General features: G+C 43.3%; 1 protein-coding gene across 2 annotated transcripts; it reads right to left on the bottom strand.

Moving 5' to 3' along the window:
- Window positions 1–1,216: 1,216 nt before the first annotated feature.
- On the bottom strand, window positions 1,217–19,594 carry KLHL38 (kelch like family member 38). Of its 2 annotated transcripts, XM_069731850.1 has the most exons (4): window positions 19,352–19,594; window positions 14,017–15,484; window positions 10,750–10,855; window positions 1,217–3,620 (listed from the first exon to the last, which is right to left on the bottom strand). In XM_069731850.1, the coding sequence occupies exons 2-4, from the start codon at window positions 15,364–15,366 to the stop codon at window positions 3,337–3,339; spliced, it is 1,740 nt and encodes a 579-aa protein (XP_069587951.1). In that variant the 5' UTR covers window positions 15,367–15,484; window positions 19,352–19,594; the 3' UTR covers window positions 1,217–3,336. The 2 variants fall into 2 exon arrangements, with proteins under 2 accessions (XP_069587951.1, XP_069587952.1); XM_069731851.1 differs by lacking the exon at window positions 19,352–19,594 and having other exon boundaries at window positions 1,218–3,620; window positions 14,017–15,501.
- Between the last annotated feature and the right edge of the window lie 182 nt (window positions 19,595–19,776).

Here is a 19,776-nt window from a genome sequence, read left to right as displayed (position 1 = left end):
CACGGCGTCGGTCCCTAATGACCGAGATCCACAGGTGGTGTCACAACAATTGACTTTCACCATATCCCTTAAATGACCGCTCCCTTTTAAATGGGCGCCCAGGGCCACAGACCGGGTTGCAGCCACTGTGACACCCCCCTGTAAGACCGGACCCGGTACCGAGTACTCCACGGCCCAGGCGGGCGACTCATGTGTAATGACTTTGTTGTGTCCTGATTGGTGTGACACGCGCATCAATATTCTTCCAGTTGCTGCCTCCTTTATAGATGCAGAATAATATACTATAATGTTCCTGTACTGGGATTTGTGATTTATCTTACCAGTTCAAAACAAATGTCAAACCAGTGTTTTGACCAAGTTCTATCCAAAGATTCCTATTCCCACATCGGGGGGATATAAGGGTCACATATATGAGAGCTGCACTTACCAAGCATTTATGTCATATGCGACAGATAGATCACGACTGCTTAGAGGGCTTTTCCATATTGGAAATCTCTATTGGTTATTGGCTTTTGTTAAGAATAGCTGAAAGTAAGTGTTACATTTTCCAGCAGCGCCCCCACAGGGCAAATTAAGTATTACAAAATGACTATTCACGTCACATACCGTAATTATCTGTCTACTGATGGACAGGTCCTCCAGAGACACTTTGAAGCAGTTTTTGGCTTTAGCTAAGAGCTGATTACCCTGAACAGACAAACCTTCTGTATTAAGGTAGCACTGCAACAATATTTTTATTTATTCTGCAACCGTTCCCCAATTTATATATTACCTAATTTAGTTGATCCTTTATATCAGAAAATTCTTGGAATTTTTTTACTCTTTAGTTTGGTCATGTGATAACATGGTGATTCCCTCCTTGTTAATTTTGTGCCTTATGTTCTCTAAAGGGGGTCACCAATCCAATCAGCAGAAGTTCCTGTATGATGAAACTGCATAGACTGTACTCTGAAATTCACCATAGGGGAACAGAAACTTCTATCACAGTTACTGATGATGATTAAAAGGGTTGTCTCATTTGTAAATAAAGGCAAGCCAGCAATGATCGCCATCAATCCAGGTAGGTTATTATTTTAGGGGTACAAATACATAGAATAAAAAAATTAAATACAATGAATTTTTGAAGATATTTATTGATAGAACCACATTTTTGGGGTTGAAATTGCAGACAGACAAAAAGAGAGATTGTCGCTTAATAAAAGAGAAAATAGAGTTTATGGAAAAAAAAAATCTTTATTACAAATTCAGTACAAATTTTCTCCTGTTTGATGCCAACACGCTTTATTAGATAGTTGATATGTGTTGTATAAATTTAAAAATGTACTTTCTAATTTGTTATTGCATTGATCCAGAATAAAGAATACCAAACGTGAAAACATGTACATAAGTAGAAATGCTGACAAATTAATGACATTGACGTGCAACTAAGATGAGTTAATATTCTTACAATAACCATAGCCGGACAATTTTAAGGCAGCAGTGTTGTGTGTTTGTGTGTGTGTCCAACATGGCGTTTTATGATACCTGGAGGCCTGTGAACACACAGGATCATTCACACTACTGTTCTGTTGGTCAATTTCCAGACCATCTTGTTCCAGTAAAAAGCAATATAGTTTGGTGCAAAAGTTGTGGAACATAGGACTCCTGGCCAATGCAAAACCATAGACACTAAATGTGGTGGTTGTTGCAGATGTCCAGATGAGAATTATACGAAGCCATGGAAGTCTACATAAAAATCATTCTAGCAAGAGCACTTCAACAAAACAACATGTCGAGATGAAATAACCACCTGGAACCTCAAGTATCAGATTGTGCAAGAGTTCAAAGAGAGGGATAAAGAGAAGACTCTGGAGTACTGTAATTGGATGGTGGACAAATTCGTAAAAATTCATTTGGACCAGTTGCAGTACATCATGTCCGATGAGATATGGTTCCGTCTAACTGGATGTGGTAATTCACGGGATAATAGGCAGCGGCACTCGGAAAAACATACGAGCTGCACCAACAGCAACTCCATGATCCAAAAATTGGCTTTGGGTACACGGATTACGGGTCCAAAATTCTTTGATATAAATGTGGACACAGCCATTTACTGGACATGGCTGTGACCCTCCATGCTTTTGATCCCTCTCATTCATACGCGAAAACGCAAGAAGTTTGGTAGCATCAGCATAGAAAACAGAGAAGTAGGGTTGGTGTAAATCGATTCTCACAACCTCGTCCATCGGTCACCTCAGTAAATCTTTGGCCGTTGGACAGGAGCAGTAGGACCCGGCTCTTACCTAATGACACCCATGGCTCCTCTTATTAGCTGGCCTGATGCAAACTCATATGTTGGCCACGCCGCAACCATGCCTTTGTGTTAGACTGCTAAACAAAAAAGCTGCAGATACCGTCAGGTAAGAGCTAGTTCTCACGGTTTCACAGAAATAACTCATATGGCCGATGGGCTGGGTCGTTCGAATCGAATTGTACCGACTTAACAAACAAGGAAAAAAGTAAAAGGTCCACAAAAAAAGTTTTTAAGTGCTATGTGAATGCTCACCTTTGTTATTCTGTGGTTTATTGCTCCAATGCCTCGAATAATCAAGAAAAATAATTTGTATAAAGCTTCTTAACCTTACTATTCTTTTTATGTTTTCTTTTTATGTTTGACTTTGTTTGCCCCCTTATGTTTGCCTCTTTCACCTTTTCTATGTTTGTGTAATCAGAACCGCTGCAGAACTTCTTCAACGTTACTAGTGGCTTTAAGGCTGTCCGTAAAACACGTTCTGTGTACGAACCATGATGTGCTGGCTAGCTGCGTGTCTCTCGACCCGAACTCAACAGTCAAATTTGGGTCTGGAGATCCGCAGACAATCTATGAATCGCAGGCCGTGCTCAAACCATGACATGCGAATGCGTGAAGCATAGCAAAGACTCTGGGATTACAATCACTGGACAGCAAAGACAGCTGTCCTGGGGACTGACTGTAAGGCTATCCTCAGTGAAAGGGCCAGTAGCCACATGGACAATTTCCAGACACTTTCCACCTCCTCGTAGACTACAAACCGAGTTTGTGTGTAGTCTGCAACCATTGCAATGGTTGTCCCGTCTTGTTGGCTTATGATGATGGTGAAAGCCCGTGTAGGACTCTCCTCCATAGGGGAACTACAAAATGGGAGATGCTCAAAGCATCAGAGAAATGGTAAAAGGCGCCCTTCTCTCCTAGGCAGAAAAACAAAGCAACATTTTGGAGCAGCAATTTTGATCTTTGTTATGTTCTTTCTATAAATGCCACGACATGTCCCATTGCTCATAAAGTATTCTTGGACCATACCAAATGACAGTACTTGCTTAGTGAAATTGTGTAGGGATACACTGCAGAGTGAGACAGCCATGGTCAAATAACCTATGGGGCAGTTTTCCCTTTGAAGTCCATGTATCGGTATTAGGGTCATAGCAGTCAAAGGAATCAGAGTCCTCAATGGTGTTGTCCACGGTCAGACACCGGCCGCCTGTTACGTAAATTTTATTCTGCAGGACGGTGGCGCCATGGTGCATTCGTCTGTCCTTCATGTCGGCACATTTGGCAAATGTATTTTGCATCATATCGTAGGCAATAATTCTTCTGGTGTAACCTGGAACAAAAAACGTCAGATCAGATCTGGTGAAAAGTTAATGGCATAAACGGTAATGTAAATGGTGTTATATGGAGCAGAATATCCAAATTTTGATTTTATTTTGAAGCTTTTATGGAGTCATTTTCTACTACTGATATTATATATTTAAGTCACATCTGAAGCTGAAACTATAATTCCACCTATAAAAAATACTTTTTACAGCCAATGATGTAGTATGGACAGATGTGAAATGCAATCTGGAGAGCTCTTGTAAAAACAAAAAAATTATTAAAAACCTTCTCCATCCTCACGAACGAAGGTGTTTTTAATTCTATAGTCTACTGCTCGTTGCCTGAGTTAATGGCCACCGCTGTAGTCTATCAGAAGTGGCTGGTTTCCTAGTCAAGGAGTTAGCACTCACAAGCTCTTTGCTATAAATCTTGCAAGCGCTGCTCTAAAGCTTGATAGATCATTGGATATGGCTAGCTTCAGACCCCCTTTGCTCTTTAGAGCATGGAAGACCGCACAGTTTGGGCCAGTAGCGCGACAATGTCGTTGCTCCAAACTATCAGTCTTCCATACTGCCACCACAGGTAACAGAAAGAAGGGATGCTGAGAAGCAATGAGCTCCTGAAAATCAATCATGAAAACAACCCTTTAAGGGGATTTGCAAGATCAGTCTCTCCTGTCTTATGTACCCCATTTTTTATTTTATTCTCTACACCCCCATAATACAAGTATAAAGATTGTTTGACTTTATTTTACCCTCTTTTCTCATATTATCTGGGAGTCAACACTCTCTGTCAAGCAGATTAGTCTCCCACAAATCGTGTGTGAGATTCACTTTTTTACCTTTTCTCAAGTCAACACATCCCAACATAAGTGTCACGAGATGTCCAGCTTTTGTTTTTATTGTAAAAATATGATTTTTAGATATTCTGTTTGGAGTTGTTTATGGGGTGACCAGTGAGATTGGTCTGTCGCATTTGGCTCCGTCCTTCCAGAGGAGGCTTGTTTCCCAGTTTCCAGAGACTGCTATCTATTCTGAACCAATGCAGGTCGATCGTGTTAGGCTGGTAGTGCAGGAGCTAGAACGTGGTAGTGCCAAGGGGGTATGCTACGGCTGTGGTAGCACAGAACATTTCATTTGTTGCTCTTCAGAAAGGTCTAAAAAACTACAAAACCTAGGACCAGTAGGTGAAGCTTCCCTAGCTCAGAGTAGAAATACTGACTTTGAATGTGTTCGTGTCCTATAGACTTATTTTGACTCGGGTTTGACGGGATATTTCCTGCAACTGGCTGTGGTGGATCAGATGAGAGTCCCAATCGACGCCTCCAGAATCTGCTGAGGGCATCATCCATCAAAGGAAAGGATTAATCCGAAGTTCTTCAAGTCTTCACGGAACCAGTAGATCTCCAGATCTGAGCATTGCATTCGGAGAAGATTGTTTTCTATGTGCTGTCTGATTACTCATGAGCCAATTCTAGATTGAGCATTCAGTGAGGTGCCTCGTTGGGGACAGTCATGTCAAAAGAGGTGTCTGGTCGCTTTATTTCCTGGCTTCCGCCAGAGTTGCCATCTTCTCCATCAGGTCTACTAGATGTTAGTTCATTGTGTACTGACGTCTCTGATAGAGGGGAATCGGAGGCAATATCTCCACTTAGTTCCGATGACTGTTCCAATGACCTGTACCCAGGAACCTTCCCATCTCGAGGACATGTTTTTAAAGAGACTAGTTTGAAGAGTGATCCTATATCTTCTGTTTCCAAGTGGGCGGATGATAACATCAAGGTGGAGGCATCTTCCTAATCACTTTTGTTTTCTTTCAGTCTCATATTACTGTGCATGGGAGGGTGGGCGGTAAAATTAGGGGCTGTGCAGATGGGGGGTAAAATGAAGGGCTGTGCTGGGGGCAATAAAATGAGGGTATGTGCTGATGTGGTAATAAAATGAGGGGTTGTGCAGATGGAGGATAAAATGCGAAGCTGTGCTGATGGGGGGATAAAATGAGGAGTTGTGCAGATGGGGGAATAAAATGAGGGGCTATGCTGATGGGGGATAAAATGAGGAGCTGTGCTTATGGGGAGGATAAAATAAGGGGCTGTGCTGATGGGGGAATAAAATGAGAGGCGGTGCTGATGAGAGGGATTAACTGACAGGCTGTGCAGAGGGGTGATAAAATGAGGGGCTGTGCAGATGGGGGGAATAAACTGAGGGGCTGTGCAGAGGGGAAAATAAAATAACAGGCTATGCAGGGGGAATAAAATGGGAGGCTATGCTGGGGGGAATAAAATGAGAGCCTGTGATGATGAGGAGATAAAATGAAGGGCTGCGCTGATGGAGGGAATAAAATGAGTTGCTTTGCTGATGGGGAAATAAAATAAGAGACTGTGCTGATGGGGGATAAAATGAAGGGTTGTGCTGATGGGCGATAAAATGAGAGGATGTGCTGATGGAGGGATAAAATGAAGGGCTGTGCTGTTGGGGGAGAATAAAATAAGGGACTGTGCTGATGTGGGGATAAATTCAGAGGCTGTCGACAGGAGGGATAAAATGAGGGGCTGTGCAGATGGGTGTAACAAATTGAGTGGCTGTGCAGAGGGGGAAAAATGAGGGGCTGTCAGGGGGGCATAAAATAAGGGGCTATGCAGGGAGGTTTGAAATGAGGGGCTGTGCAGGAGAGCATAAAGTGAGAGGTAGTGCAGGGGCCATTAAATTAGAGGTTGTTTCGAGAGCCATGAAATGAGGTGCTGTGCATTTGGGCCATGTAATGAGGGGCTGTGCGTGGGGACAGCAAAGTATATGAGGAGCTGTGTTGACCATACTGTATATGAGGCTGTGGAGGTCATTATACTGGGGGCTGTGGTGACCACACTTTATAGGGGGCTGTGGTGAATATCATACTGTTTGGGGTGATGTTTGTGGGCCATAATACTGTATGGTATGCTGGGGGCCATCATAGTATACATTGGGGCTGTTTTGGACATCATACTATTTATGGGAGTCTGTGGTGGACATCATACTATATATGGGGGGCTGTGGTGGTGACTATACTATATATTGGCGGCTTGTTGTAGATATCATACCGTATGGGAGGCTGTGGTGACCATCATATTGGTTACAGTTTGAAGTGGACAGCGTAGTGGGTAATATGAGGGCATGGTGTGAAAAGGGGCATTGAATGGATATGGAGAGGGGACAGAGTGAAATGGAGGCACAATATGGAGAGGGGTTAGCATGGCAGGGGGGCAGTGTGGAGATATAAAAAGTGTAATGGAAAATTAGAGTGGTGACAGCTATGATATAGACCGTGGTTCATAAGGGCAAATGGTGTCGCGGTTATAACTGATAATGGCAGACAGAGTGGATGTCATATACCATAGGAGGTCATAAATAGAACAGATATTTTCTGCATTTTAATAACACTCTTATTTTTAAGACCACTGTGTGGGGATGTGCTTCAAAAGACCGGAGCAGAGTGAGGTCTGCAGAGACTAGCTGTGGATGTGAAAAGTAATCATGACATCCAGACAAGATGGAGATGAAAAGAAAGTGACAACTCCAGGATATATCCAGTACCTGGATATAAACATTTATTTGTGATACTGACTAATTCTCATCAGTGCTGTGGTTCCTGTATGGTCCACGGTCTGATGATGGCTGTTAATATGAACTCCCAGTATGTCCTTAACATTGTTAAGAACATACTGGGAGTTCTAGGTTCATGCAATACAATTGTTTATGTTGCTGACTTGATTTTACAATTGATAGATGTACTAAGCTTGGTTCTTGTATTCAAGTACTCTTGCTTCTGGTCATGCATTCGTGTACTCATGGTGGTTCTGGTGACATATTCATGTACTGATGAAGGTTCTGGTGACATATTAATTTACTGATGGTGGTTCTGGTGATGTAGTCAAGTATTGATGGTGGGTCTGTTGATGTATTCATGCACTGATGGTGGATCTGGTAATGCATTCATGTGCTAATGGTGGTTCTGGTGACATATTCATGTACTTAAGGTGGTTCTGGTGATGTATTTATTTACTGATGATGTTTCTGGTGCCATATTTATATACTATTGATAGCTCTGGTGCTTTAAATATATACCAATGATGATTTTTGTTGATTTGATGAATATGTCACCAGAACCAGAATACATCATCACAACCACCATCCGTTTTGTGCAAGCTGTGATTTTCACATGACGGACACAAAAACCTTCAGACGTATCCCATCAGGGTCTGTGTATTTTCCATTCGGATATCTGCCAAATTCTGGACACCTTAATTGAAACCAAACAGCCCGATTATAGCTATGCTTTATTAGTTTCCAAAACTATCCTTGGGTTCTACATTTAAAATATAGGATGTGAGGCATGAATACAGTATCACTATTTTATCCCCTGTGTTGTGTAAGTGGTCTCCAAAAAAATGATTGATTCTGTATCTAACTATGAAATTGCACTTCCTGGTAAGTCAAATCCCTAAAGTCCACCACTTTTTTTTTTTTTTTACTTTTGATGACTTTTTTTGTGAAAAGGTAACAATTCTAGTGGAACTGGTCATCAGAGTTTGCCAACTAATCCATCGGAGGGGAAGGGAGAGGTGCATTAGGGGTTATAGTTAGAGGAGGAAGGACACCTGGATGTTCGGGTCCAGCAGAACAGTTACAAAAAGGTTGGGTTTGGGTACCGAACATCAAGTGTTTGCCACACTGTCATCTGCATGACAGCATGACAAACACCGCTTCTGATCGGCGTTAAAATCATCAGACAGCCGCGGTTCCCACACTGTCTTTTGTCCCACGCAGCTGTGATCGGAGGTATAAAGTTTACCTCCTGTCACTAATGTCAGATGACTACTGCTCCCATCAGCCGATGCATGCTGCCGCTAATAACAGCGAGAGCTGGTGGCGGCTGATGGGAGTATTCATCAGCCAGCACTGTAAATAAATAGTAAAAAAAAAACGGCATGGGTTCCCCTGTATTTTTGATAACCAGCCAGGCAAAACTCACAGCTGGGGGCTGCAACCCTTAGCTGTCAGCGTTAGCAAGGCTGGTTATCAAGAATGGAGAGGTCCCCACTTAGATTTTTAATCTAAAAAAAATGTTATGCTGTCCACCTCCATTTTTGACAACTAGCCTTGCTAAAGCAATTCTCAGGCTGGTAAGGGGCCATGGATAGTGACCCCCTAGCCTAAACAACAGCAGCCCGCAGCCACCCTGGAAAGGCGGATCTATTAGATGTGCCAATTCTGGTGTTTTGCCTGCCTCTTCTCACTTGCCCTATAGTTGTGGCAAGTGGGGTTCATATTTGTGAGGTTGATGTCACCTTTGTATTGTTCGGTGACATCAAGCCCACGGATTAGTAATGGAGAGACGTCTATAAGACACCTATCCATAACTAATCTTATAGTAGTAAGACACAGCAAGTATAAAGTCCTTTATTTGAAATAAAACAAAACACACATTTGCATTTGGGTGTTCATATTTGTGGGGTTGATGTCACCTTTGTATCGTTCAGTGACATCAAGCCCACGGAATAGTAATGGAAAAGCGTCTATAAGACACCTATCCATTACTAATCCTATAGTTGTAAGACACAGCAAGTATAAAGTCCTTTATTTGAAATAAAACAAAACACACATTTGCATTTCTATTTAAAAATAAAATACTCACCTAACACCCATTCTACTGAAGCCATCTTCTCATGTAAGAGAGCTAAAATAAACAACAATATCCCTCACCTATCCAACATTCTGTCCCATGCCGTAATCCATGTCTGAGGATTAATAGTTTTCAACCTGGATGGTGCCAAGATGGGACCATCCAGGCTGTGAACCACTGATAAATGAGCTGCTGCGATGGACATGTGATGATATTGTTGTTTTTTAGCTTTGCTTTATTAAAATAGACGAGGGATTCAGTGGAATGGGAATAAGGTTAGTTTACTGAGCCATGGGCTTGATGTCACCGGACAATACAAAGGTGACATCAACCCTACAAATATGAACCCCACTTGCCTTTCTGGGCAGCTGTGGGCTGCTATTTTTAGGCTGGGGGGGGGCAATATCTATGGCCCTTTACCAGCCTGAGAATACCAGCTCCAAGTTGTCTGCTTTAGCAAGGCTGGTTGTCAAAAATGGGAAGGACCCATGCCATTTTTTTAAATTATTTATTTAAATAATTTAAAATATGGCGTGGGGACCCCTCTATTCTTGATAACCAGCCTTGCTAACGTTGACAGCTGAGGGTTGCAGCCCCAAGCTGTGAGTTTTGCCTGGCTGGTTATTAAAAATACAGGGGAACCCACACCATTTTTTTTTTAAATTATTTATTTACAGTGCAGGCGCCACCTGCTGAATACTTCTATCAGCTGCTCCTACTCTCACTGTTATTAGCGGCAGCAGGAGTTGGCTGATAGGAGCAGTAGTCCCATCAGCTGACACTAGTGACCGGAGGTAAACTTTATGCCTCTGATCACAGCTGCATGCTCACACTGTCATTTGACAGCGTGGGAACTGCGGCTGCCTGGTGGTTATGATTTTACCGCCGATCAGAAGCAGTGTTTGCCACGCTGTCATGCCATTCATGGTGAAGTCAGTGTTCGGTGTCAGTGCCCGAACAGTAGGGGTTCAGTACGGATACCGAACTTTACTGTTCAGGTTCGCCCATCTTTAGTCCTGTTACCCTAGTCTCTGAGCCATTCCTTTGCTTTGGGGTGGGTGCCATTGGCTTCATCTGTCTATGGCACCAAAATACTTTGTCCCAGCCCTGAGCACAGGTGCCATAAATTTATATTTGACCACAACATATATCTTTGTCTGTGTGAATGAAGGTATTTCACTGATAAGGATTGATTGGCGGCACTCTGACGGCTGTACTGTTGATTGGGGGCACTGTTGTTCATGGAAGGCTGTCTACTAGCACTGAATATAAGAGGCATCTCGCTATTACTGTATTATGGCAGCATTTTTCTAGCACGGTTCCTGAGAGGCAGTCTGATTGGTGCAATTGAGGTGCATAAGCTGCCATTACGGGGGCTTAATTTATACTTCTGGAAAAACATGTTTCGATGATTCTCAAGAGTTCTGTTAAAACTCATTTCATAGCCAATGTGTTGAAACATTTAATTAAGAACTCACCTCCGATTATTATAATCTTTTCCCCAACAACAACGGCTGGGGCGCATACGTTTTTTACCATTCTGGTCTCCATCCTGAACCACATGTTTCTGAAAACATGATAAACCTAAGATATAAGAACAATAATTTATTATCACATATTCAGTAATATATACTGTCTCTAGTCATATCTATAATGTCTCAGAGGAAGGAATCCAACTTAAAAAGGATTTGGTAGGAGAACCCTGTCAATCACATGCTTCCAGACAATTAGCGTTGATGAGAACACTCGAGTCAATGCTGATTGGCTCAAAGCAGACTCAAAGATTATAGCTCCTCCCTAATGTTCTGGATGCTAGACCCAGTATACAGCTCCGGAAGGTCTAGAATTCGATTTATTATCCCTACCACTTGTTTAGATTGGTCTCTGTTTCAAGGAGTTTTTTAAGATTAAAAAAGCATGGCTGCTTTCTTACAAAAAGAGTGCCACACTGTATGGTTTTACAGTTCATCTCCATGTGTTTTGCTGGAATCGAAAGGAAGCAAACATGTTTTTTTTCTAATTTGGGACAATCAAATTAAATCCTTACAGAGTAGGAAATATTCTGTTTGCCTTATCTCAAACAGATACTGTAACTTTAAGGTTACCCAGAATATATTCACTCTGGATTTCATGCTGGGGATTTGCTGCAGAGTTTATGAGTCGCCCGCTAGGGCAATGGGGGGATATTCAGTACCGGGTCCTGTCGCACTTAAAGGGGATGTCACGGTGGCTGCGATCCGGTCCGTGGCCCTGGGCGCCCAATTAAAGGGGAAAGGTATTTTAAGGGGATTTGTATTAAAGTTTGTGTTCGTAATGCTACCTGTGGTTCTGGGTCAGTAGGGACCAAAGCTTCTTAAAGGGGTCCTCTGGGGTGATGTTGCTGCAGCATAAATGGTGACGCTTTCCACAGGTGAAACGGGGTCCCCAGGGTTCCCGGTGTGCTGGGCAGAGATGGTGAATGCCAGCAAATAATTGGAGGACACAGAGTTGTAACGCCTTTACCTGGTTTACTGGTGGTAGCAGTTCACAGTCCAGGGTACTAGAAACAGGTAGTGATGTGGTCCGGCCGGCCTGGAGGCAAAGGTAGATCCCTCTCCCAAGTGAGGTCCGTAAGCCTTCCTACTCGCGCTCGTATGCGAGGTCCCTGCTGCCTGTAGCTTGCTGGCAAAGTCCTCTCTCTCCTGTCCTTGGACAGTCACCTATATGGTGGGCAATGTGAGCCTTTTTATAGGGTCTCTATCACGACCCGGGCTCCTAGTGTACTGCTGCACCTTCAGGTGGGGGTGTGGGCAAATAACATAAAGTCCTATGCCCTCCGGTTCTGCCATGCGACCTGGAGTACAACACAGCCTTGGGCTCCTGGTGCCCAGTTCCTGCGCTTCAGCTCAGAGGGTGCCCGGTCACAGTTCCACTCTGAGCCCCATTCCTCCTCCTGTTGCTTCTTTCCTCTGATGCTTCACTACATTCAAACCCCCGGGTTCACTTCCTTTCCTGGAGCTGCAGCTCAGTCCTGGCTGCACGGCTCCGCTGTCTGCTCTCTACTCTTCTCCCTTCACTGTCTGCTCCAGACTGAACTAACTCTTCCTCCAGACCAGAACACTTAAAGCTGGGGAAGCTCGCCTGAATCAGGGTTCAGAGCTCCCTCTTCTGGCCTGGATTCAGAATGTGTTGTATGTAGGTGCGTTACCTGATAAAGGGAATCCTCCTTGCCTCCAAGCATGATATCGCCCTCCCCGAAAGGAAGGCAACATCACTGTAACAACTGGTTACCTGGGGTGTTACATTTACCCTCTTCAAAAAGTCGTTGTAAAACCGGACCACCTGTAATTGGCTACAGTGGTCACATTCAATTTACAGAGACTGTCTGGGAGTCAGGAAAGAAGCTGTGGAAGAATATGGGGCCATAACATAGCACTTTCTAAAAATCTATGGGACTATACTATACCTCTTAAAAGTTTTCAAATGACATCAAAGTCATAAAATCGAGAATACTCTCCCCATAAGGCAATGCAATATAGGGTTACTATACAGCAGCATAATCATCGGCATGGGTCACAGCCAACTTCTCTTCTGACTTTGTGTGTATTGGGAGAAACCATATCATTCAATGTATGCGGACGACACTCAGATCTACCTCTCTGGCCCAGATGTCACCTCTCTGCTGTCCAGAATCCCGAAGTGTCTGTCAGCCATATCCTCCTTCTTCACTTCTCGCTTCCTTAAACTCAATGTAGACAAAACCGAATTCATCATCTTTCCCCCACCTGACGTATCCCCCCTACCTGATCTATCTATTATGGTAAATGGCATCACGCTCTCACCCGCACCTGAAATCCGCTGTCTCGGGGTAACTATCGACTCTGCCCTGTCCTTCAAACCTCACGTCCAAGCTCTTGCCACCTCCTGTCGCCTCCAACTCAAAAATATTGCTAGAATCCGTTCCTTCCTCAGCCCACAATCTACCAAAACTCTTGTGCATGCTCTCATCATCTCCCACCACGATTACTGCAACACTCTCCTCTGTGGCCTCCCAGCTAACTCTTTTGCACCACTCCAGTCTGTCCTAAACTCTGCCTCCCGGCTGGTCCACCTCTCTCCTCGCTACTCCCCTGCTTCTCCCCTCTGCAAATCCCTCCACTGGCTCCCAATTCCCCAACGAATCCAGTTCAAACTACTAACACTGATCTACAAAGCCATCCACAACCTGTCCCCTCCGTATATCTCTGAACTAATCTCCCACTATCTTCCCTCACGTAATCTTCGATCCTCCCAAGACCTCCTACTCTCCTCCACACTTATTCGTTCCTCATACAACCGCCTCCAAGACTTCTACCGAATATCCCCCATCCTCTGGAATTCCATGCCTCAACACGTCCGATTATCCACCACCCTCGGATCCTTCAGATGGAACCTGAAAACCCATCTCTTCAGGAAAGCCTACAGCCTACAATAACCAAGCAGCCGCCTCACCGCCGCCAGAGCCGCCGTCTCACCGCCGCCAGAGCCGCTGTCTCACCGCTGCCAGAGCTGCCGCCTCACCGCTGCCAGAGCTGGCACTGCCACTCCAATAATATTGACTTTTCCAGTATCCTGACCTTGCAGAAAGTCAGTGGTCTCAGCTGTCAGTTATCACTTCTGGTCCAGTAAAAACGGTCGGAGTGCCGCCGATGGAGCAGAAGGCAAGCATGGAATCTTTTACTCTTGGTGGCATAGTTATTAGGTTCCATAGGAATTTCATGAATTACCTGTATAAGCCGGACTGGATTCTGCATCACATCCTCTCCACCAAAAAGATATATTCTTTCATCTTTCGCAGCTACTGCAGGATGGAGGACAGCGACTGGCATACTAGCCATTTCCTCCCAGGAGTTATAAATGCTATCAAACCTCTCCACTGAGCTAAGAATTTGTTGTTTTGCTCCAATCCCTCCTATTGAGATGATATAGTTTCTGTACCCGATACTCTTGTGGGAGTATCTCGGAACAAGCATGGGTTCACCTTTGCGCCACTGATTTAATTTTAGGGACAGTATGAAAACACTTGATGTGACAATGTTCTCTTTGTTGCCAATGGATAGCCCACCTAGGACATACACATTACCATGCAATCCAACTGCCGAAGCCTTATGTAGACGTGTCGGCAACTTTGCAAGCCTCAACCACTGATTGGTTTTCTCATTATACAGCAAGACGTCTCGTGTCGTCTGCTGGTTGTCCTTTCGGCCTCCTATGTTGATGAGGAATTCTTGATGAGAAAATCGACGTGGGACATGACATATTGGCTTGATATCAGGGGAGATGGATGTGTTATGAGCAAATAATACTCTACAGGCTGATTCTAACAATCTCCGGCAAGACGCCGAAGACTGGATCAAAGGTTCATTGGCAATGAAATGGAAAAGAAAAGTTGGATGGACATACTGGAGCCTGACTTTTTGAAATAATTCTTGTATGTAGCACCTTCGACCATGTTCATTGTGTCTTATCCAAGTCATTAGAGCCTCAAACACTTGTTCTTCTTCAGCACAAAGATCATCATCTCCAATATAGTCCAACAGTTCCGAGACTCCGAGATCCTTCAGATCTTCGGAAATGGACACGTCTTTAAAGTATTGCAAAGCCATTCGTCTAGCCTTCTCTTTGAGGTTCTTACAGCTAAAGAATTCAGAAAGTCTGATCATACTTAAACAATTTTGAGGAGTCATTTGGTCCTGGAGGAATTTCGAGCAAGTTCCCAATAGTTTTTCATACTGTAAAAGTGAAGCACCTTGAATGAGACTGAAGACGTTGTCCAACGTTATGAGGATCTCCCCCGTGTAGACGTAGACGATAATCCGATGAAGCGTGTCTGAATCTATTCCCATCAAAAACACCTTGTCCTGGGTACTTTCCTTAAAATTATTGCAAAACATTGCTTTAAAGTATGGACTACTGGAGGCCAAGACGTTCCTATGGCAAGGGAATTCGCAGTTATCACTACAAATGGTAACGTCAGTAAGCAACCTGGATTCTCTGAACTTGTTCAGCTGCCTCAATAAGTCGCTGGAGAACACTTTATCATGAAAGAGTAGGACTTCACTGGTTTTGCCATCCATATTGCCTCAAATATTCCAATTAGAAAAGCTCCCAACAAATGAAACGCAATAACTTGTATTGGAGAGAGGCCATGTCAGCAGCCACACTGGAGCAGAAGTCCTCTTATCTTCTTCCAGCCTATAAAAATAAAGTAATATTCTGAGTCTCATTCATTATAAGATATGATGAACTTAGAGCAAGTCACAAAATGTGAAACTTCTCACAAAATCTCCCGTTATGGGATTTTATAGGAAACAATCCACTTTCTCAAGTTTCAGTAATCATTTGGGCTACGGGCTAGATTTTTCTTTTTCTAGTAACTTTATAAGGACCATAAAGGTTTTACAAGGCAATTTAAAAAGAACGAAAGCTTTTGTGATTTTTGTAATTTCAATTATGGTTTGATCTTAGTTTTCATCACAAATAGGAACTTAATGATTTTCTTGATAGTTTATTGCTTGAGTGGGTTTATACCTTAAAGGCAAACTATCATCAGAATTATCCCCCCCTTCGGATGTGTTCATACTGAGTCTTTTTCCTGAGTTCTTGGAGCAAAAACTGAGTAGGAAACTCTCCAAAATCATCCGCAAAAACTCAAAATTCCTAAACATTTTTCCGAATTCCGCTTAAAAAGTTAAACATTTTTATGGACATTTCCTGAACTTTTTTTTTGCATTTTTCCAGCTTTTTTAGGACTTTTTTTTTTTTTTTAAAAACCCTATATTTTTCCTGATAACATTTTTGTGTACATATAATGTTTTGACAAAATTTAATTTAATATTTTTGCGTAGGTGAGGCAAGTAATAACCAGCAATTCTGGCATTATAATTTTTATTCTTTTTTTATGGCTTTTACAGTATGGGTTAAATTATTTTATATTTTATTAGAGCAATTATTTATAGATGCTGCAGTACAGATTTTTAATTTTAATGACGGAGAAAAGGCCGATTTTAAATTTTAGTGTTTTTAATCTGGTATATATTTTTTAATTCATTAATATTTTCTTTAATCTCTTTAGCAGTATGGGTCTGGGGTGCCAAGGGCCCATCAGTAACATTGATTTTTGGGGCCCGCTGTTCTGCTACTCGCAAATATTACATCACCCTCATTCACAAATGTATCTATATAATAATAATCTGGGTAGTTTTGTGAAGAAATGCTGCTTTTGTCTTTACATAAAGAATCAAATGTATTGTGCCCATTAGTGCTTATATACAGGGGAAAGGCGCCTCTCCTCACAGGGGCCCACGGGGGATTCATCGGTTGTGTGGTGGGCCGGTCCAAGTCTTTAGGTTATTAGGATACTTGAACCTGAGATCGTCTGATTTCTTCTTCTGTATAAAGCAATAGAACTGAACTGTGGTATAGAGCTAAAATGACAGCCTCCTATGAAGCCCAGCCTGTGCCTGTGCTTCGCGGGAGTACCAACATGGCAGTCACAGGGCCTTCAGCGGGCTTCCAGCTGCCATGTCAACCTATTCGTACTCCTTGGTCAAATTGCAGGGAAACCACTGTCTGGGCATCCGGAATGAGAAGGAGCTAACAGCAGCAATCCGAACTTATCTGTGATTTCCACTATTAGGGCACGTTCACACATTGAGTGTTTAGTCAGTAGTTCACATAAAAAATAGACTGGAACAATCAGAGGAAAATTTTTACACTCACTCCTGGTGTTGACTTACAAATACTGATGTGAAATACTGACCAAATACTGAACGTGTCCTTAGAGGCAGCATATGTAAGCAGATCTCTACATACAGTATATAACAAAGGATAATTTATTCACAATAGGTGATATCACAGTATATATTTGTGTGTCATCTCCTCCTGTATTAGACCTCGTTCACACGTTATTTGCTCAGTATTTTTACCTCAGTATTTGTAAGCTAAATTGGCAGCCTGATAAATCCCCAGCCAACAGGAAGCCCTCCCCCTGGCAGTATATATTAGCTCACACATACACATAATAGACATGTGACTGACAGCTGCCATATTTCCTATATGGTACAGTTGTTGCTCTTGTAGTTTGTCTGCTTATTAATCAGATTTTTATTTTTGAAGGATAATTCCAGACTTGTGTGTGTTTTAAGGTACCTTCACACATAACGATTTCGTTAACGATATCGTTGCAACATCACGCTTTTTGTGACATAGCAACGATCCTGCTAACGATCTCGTTATGTGTGACAGCGACCAACGATCAGGCCCCTGCTTGGAGATCGTTGGTCGCTGGGGAATGATCAGGACCTTTTTTTTGGTCGCTGATCACCCGCTGTCATCGCTGGATTGGCGTGTGTGACGCCGATCCAGCGCCGCCGGCCATAAAGCAGAGCACAGCGGTGACATCACCACTGTGCTCTGCTTTACGGCCGGCGCTGACACAGTCAGTGCGGGAAGCTGACGGCGGGGGACGTGACAGACATCGGAATGTGAGTATGTACTGTTTTTTTTTTTTTTTTTTAACTTTTACAATGGTAACCAGGGTAAATATCGGGTTACCAAGCGCGGCCCTGCGCTTAGTAACTCGATATTTACCCTGGTTACAAGTGAACACATCGCTGGATCGGCGTCACACACGCCAATCCAGCGATGATAGCGGGTGATCAGCGACCAAAAAAAGGTCCTGCACTTAGTAACCCGATGTTTACCCTGGTTACCCGGGTGCTGCAGGGGGACTTCGGCATCGTTGAAGACAGTTTCAACGATGCCGAAGTCTTTCCCCTGATCGTTGGTCGCTGGAGAGAGCTGTCTGTGTGACAGCTCCCCAGCGACCACACAACGACTTACCAACGATCACGGCCAGGTCGTATCGCTGGTCGTGATCGTTGGTAAGTCGTTTAGTGTAACGGTACCTTTAGGGCGAGTTTCATGTGTCAAGTTGTGTGTGTTGAGTTGCATGTGGCGACATGCATGTAGCGACTTTTGTGAGATGAGTTTTGTGTGGCAACATGCGTGTAGCAACTTTTTGTGTCGAGTTGCATGTGACAGATTAGTGTAGCAGGTTGTGTGCAGCAAGTTTTGCGCATGGCGAGTTTTGCACGTGGCGAGTTTTATGTGTGGTGCGTTTTGAGTATGTGCAAGTTTTGTGTTAGGCAACTTTTGCATGTGTTTCAACTTTTGTGCATGTGGCAATTTTTCCGCTGGTGCAAGTTTTGCGTGTGGCGAGTTTTCCATGAGGTGAGTTTTGCACGTGTGGCGAGTTTTGCATGTGGCGAGTTTTGCGCGTGGTGAGTTTTGAGCGGCGACTTTTGTGTTTCAACTTTTATGTGGCGAGGGTGGTGTATGTGTGGTGAAATGTGTGCTGAGGGTGGTATATGTGTTCAAGCATGTGGTAGTGTGTGGTGCATTTTGTGTGTGTGTTCATATCCCTGTGTGTGGTGGGTATCCCACGTCGGGCCCCACCTTAGCATCTGTACGGTATATACTCTTTGGCGCCTTCGCTCTCACTCTAAGTCCCCCTTGTTCACATCTGGCAGCTGTCAATTTGCCTCCAACACTTTTCCTTTCACTGTTTCCCCATTATGTAGATAGGGGCAAAATTGTTTGGTGAATTGGAAAGCGCGGGGTTAAAATTTCGCCTCACAACATAGCCTATGACGCTCTCGGGGTCCAGACGTGTGACTGTGCAAAATTTTGTGGCTGTAGCTGCGACGGTGCAGATGCCAATGCCAAACACACACACACACACACACACATTCAGCTTTATATATTAGATAGATAGATAATAGACAGATGATAGATAGATAGATAGATAGATAGATAGATAGATAGATAGATAGATATAGATAATAGATAATAGATAGATGATAGATAATAGATAGATAATAGATAGATAGATAGATGATAGATAGATAATAGAGAGATGATAGATAATAGATAGATAATAGATAGATAGATAATAGATAGATAATAGATAGATAATAGATAGATAATAGATAATAGATAATGATAGATAGATAGATAGATAGATAGATAGATAGATAGATAGATAGATAGATAGTTTACTTGGATCCATGTTCCTGCAGAGCTGCGCTCGTCTCTGAGGTTCTGCTTTTTGGACCTTGGAGCCCTGTGCTCTTCTCTGGGCAGATGCTAATATTAGCCGTCTTTGGCCTCCGCTGCGGTCACATGTGGCGGTGCGCTCCGCTCCGCTCCCGGCCTTGTTTTCTAGTTAATGTTAATATACCCACGGATTTATCCGGAGCGATAGAAACTTCTGCAGATCTCTGTCCCACAATAGCTGCAATAGGAGACGGTGTAAACAGAGCGGATATTTATGGCGGAGGATGGACCTCTCTGTTCTGCTTCATTTTGCAATACCCGCGATTACTGCTGACTGCAGGCAGATTTGTGGAGTGTCAGAGCTGATACAATCAGGGGTTAATCTAGGAATAAGGGTCTGTGCACACGGGAAGCATTGGCTGCATTCT

The sequence above is a fragment of the Ranitomeya imitator genome, chromosome 6, assembly GCF_032444005.1.
Source record: "Ranitomeya imitator isolate aRanImi1 chromosome 6, aRanImi1.pri, whole genome shotgun sequence".
Taxonomy (NCBI): domain Eukaryota; kingdom Metazoa; phylum Chordata; class Amphibia; order Anura; family Dendrobatidae; genus Ranitomeya; species Ranitomeya imitator.
Note: the sequence above shows the minus strand (reverse complement) of the source record. Positions and strands in the feature narration are given on the sequence as shown.

Bases quoted from the DNA above. Each gene is read 5' to 3' on its own strand.
- KLHL38 (XM_069731850.1), bottom strand. From the start codon at position 15,366: ATGGATGGCAAAACCAGTGAAGTCCTACTCTTTCATGATAAAGTGTTC. The intron at 10,856-14,016 runs GTAATTCATGAA...CTTATATCTTAG, and splicing joins ATCCAGTCCGGCTTATACAG to GTTTATCATGTTTTCAGAAA. The intron at 3,621-10,749 runs GTGAGTTCTTAA...TTTTTGTTCCAG, and splicing joins AAAGATTATAATAATCGGAG to GTTACACCAGAAGAATTATT.